The sequence below is a fragment of the Arachis ipaensis genome, chromosome B10, assembly GCF_000816755.2.
Source record: "Arachis ipaensis cultivar K30076 chromosome B10, Araip1.1, whole genome shotgun sequence".
NCBI classification, from domain to species: domain Eukaryota; kingdom Viridiplantae; phylum Streptophyta; class Magnoliopsida; order Fabales; family Fabaceae; genus Arachis; species Arachis ipaensis.
In genome coordinates, this window is record NC_029794.2 from 99,074,465 (window position 1) to 99,077,144 (window position 2,680).

General features: G+C 34.9%; 1 protein-coding gene across 1 annotated transcript; it reads right to left on the reverse strand.

The window, feature by feature from the left end:
- LOC107624058 (40S ribosomal protein S26-2) lies at positions 970-2,254 on the reverse strand. The gene is made up of 5 exons (XM_016326500.2): positions 2,116-2,254; positions 1,938-2,030; positions 1,762-1,846; positions 1,547-1,680; positions 970-1,264 (listed from the first exon to the last, which is right to left on the reverse strand). Exons 1-5 carry the CDS (start codon positions 2,116-2,118, stop codon positions 1,190-1,192), a joined length of 390 nt encoding a protein of 129 aa, XP_016181986.1. The 5' UTR covers positions 2,119-2,254; the 3' UTR covers positions 970-1,189.

A 2,680-nucleotide genomic window follows, 5' to 3' on the forward strand; every position in this document is an offset into this window, starting at 1 on the left:
AAATAAATGTTGCAGATAGTGTCGGATAGGATCGGGTGAGAAACTTTTGAGTGCGAGTAGGGTTAGGACTAAAAAAACATCAACCCATGAATAAGATATGATTGAATTTTAAAGAGATTATACACTTGCAAGTAGATCGTACCCGTTGGAGGACAAGTATAGGAATTCTTTAATTTTAATATGGACTTAAGTTTGTAATTTTCAATTTATGTGAAATATAAAATGACTAAATACTGGGCTTCATTTAAAAAAAAAATTAATTGTTACAGATAGTGTTGGATAGGATCCGGTGAGAAATTTTAGAGTGTGAGTAGGGTTAGGACTAAAAAAACATCAACCCATAAATAAGATATGATTGAATTTTAAAGAGATTATACACTTGCAAGTAGATCGTACCTGTTGGAGGACAAGTATAGGAATTCTACCTGCAAGAGACGGTGTATGGGAGATTTTCTACCCGTAGGGTGGGGGATCTGCAGAGGAAGAGATTCCTACTCCATAGGTACCTGTATAATACCAATTTATGTTAAATGACTGAATTATCCATCATAGATATATAAAGTTAGAGAACTCTAATTTTTTCTCACCCTCTTTGCCTCTGGACTGCGCCTCCCTCTCTCACATTCAAACACCAATGCTCTCTTTCTTTCACACATACACAAAATTCTTTGAACCATACGTTCTTTGTACTTGTACCCTTCACTACCAAAATCAATCACCGCAACAAATTTTGATTATCACTTTCTAACAAATTGACCTTTTGATTCACCAAGTTTCTATAACATAGTATGAGCCTAACGTTGAACACTAGAAAATCAAGGTTCGTTGCCTTACAAACCATTCATTTCTAAGGCTCAAACTTTAGTATAATGAAGATTTGTATTGGAAGAAAATAAGAACCAATTACATGACTAATTTCAGTTCGCGCATGTGGGGCAAATTTATTTCAGAGATACAAGTGCATAACCATTGACAAATTACATTTGAGCATTCGAAAACGTAAGATAATCGAAGTCCGTAACCATTCTCATCAAAATCATTAAATTGTTATGGTTCAGTATTCCAGGCAACCAGACTAAGAAAAAAACATCATTATCCCAACATAACTGATATTTAAATCATAAGCAGCAAAAGAAAATTAAGTTCTTAACAAGATTGAATTAACAAGGCCTAAAATTATAGAATGAGTTCAAGCACGTGGAGCAGCTCCAACTCCAGCAGGACGAGGAGCTTGACCAGGTTGACCGGGCCTTGGTGCATCATCCTTTAAAAGAAATAAAAGACACTAATCAAACAACAGGAAGTGAAACACAGTATATAAAAGCTATGTTTCATAATGAATGAAAACAACTAGTAAGCAGATGTTTGGACACATCATAAATCGCATTAGGCTTCAGCAGAATACATCCATCTATTCAATAACTAAAGAGCTAACAAACTCAAAATAAGATCATATCAACAGCATTAAAAATCATGTTCAATCAGTGATCCTTAGCAATGCACTAGTCAGCAATCTATAAGAAACAATTGGAGCACAAAGACATACCCTGCGTCTAGCAAAGCGTTGCGGAGGCTCACGGTTCCTCCTATCAGTGCGAGAACGCACCCTCACAACATGAGAGTGAATAGCACACGAAACACAGTACTGCATCTTCACATACAGCTTCGGAAGAGTGTATTCTACAAACATAAGAACAATTAAATAACATTCAAAATTCAAATCTTGATGAAGAAAAATACAGATCGGGTAAGAATCATTACGCTCATAGACACAGGCTTCCTGAACATCTCGAACTGCAGCCTGCTCAACAATGTTCCTCACAAGAAACCTCTTGATTGATTTGTCCTATTAATTTTGAAAAAACAGCCAGAAATTTCATCGATTGAAGGAGGGCATGAAAGAAATCTGAAAGGAGAAAGGATAAAGAGGAGAGTACCTTGGGACAGCACTTGCCGCAATTGGAGCAGCGAATGAATTTTACGTGGCCACGGCCATGCTTGTTTCTTCCTCCGTTCCTGCGCTTGAAAGTCTACAAAGGAGAGAGAAAGTAACGATTAAGCAGTGAAGGAGAAGAAACCGAGATGAGATGAGATGAGAGGAAGGAGAGATCGAACCATGGTTGAAGCTCGTTACGCTCTGAAAGCTCTCTAGGGTTATGGAGGTGATACTCTCAGGGGACAGGGGCACAAGTGCACAACAGTTAGGGTTTTCTTTCTATTGGAATGCCGTTTATAATTTTTTGATGGGCTAAGGAGTTATTTTATCTGTTAACTGTTAAATATAAATTAAAAACTAATATTTTACAAAAATAAATATGCATTTTCGATTATGTGAATTTGGGTTACATTATAGAAATGATATGTAATTATGTGTTATTTTTTTAGATAGGGTTAGATGTATAAAAAAATTGAAACAAAATAAATAAAATTAATTTATTCGCAAAAATAATTTTGATGGTTTGAATTAGATTTATTTAATTGAATTTAAAAAAAGAATAGTGCTACTTAGCCAACAAATGTGATCAGTTTTTAGTAAATACTTGATTAACACTTCAAGGCTTGTTTGGGTGAGCTTCTAAGAAAAGATCTTTTTTTTGAGTTATCTTTTTTTTAAAAGATCTTATAGAGAAGTAAAAGTAATTTTATGTTTGGATATCTGATGTAAAAAGGTCTTTTTATC

Excerpts from the sequence above, each read along its gene's own strand:
- LOC107624058 (XM_016326500.2), bottom strand. Across the intron at positions 1,681-1,761 it reads GGAAGCCTGTGTCTATGAGC|AATACACTCTTCCGAAGCTG; the intron begins GTAATGATTCTT and ends TTATGTTTGTAG. Across the intron at positions 1,265-1,546 it reads AACGCTTTGCTAGACGCAGG|GATGATGCACCAAGGCCCGG; the intron begins GTATGTCTTTGT and ends TTTCTTTTAAAG.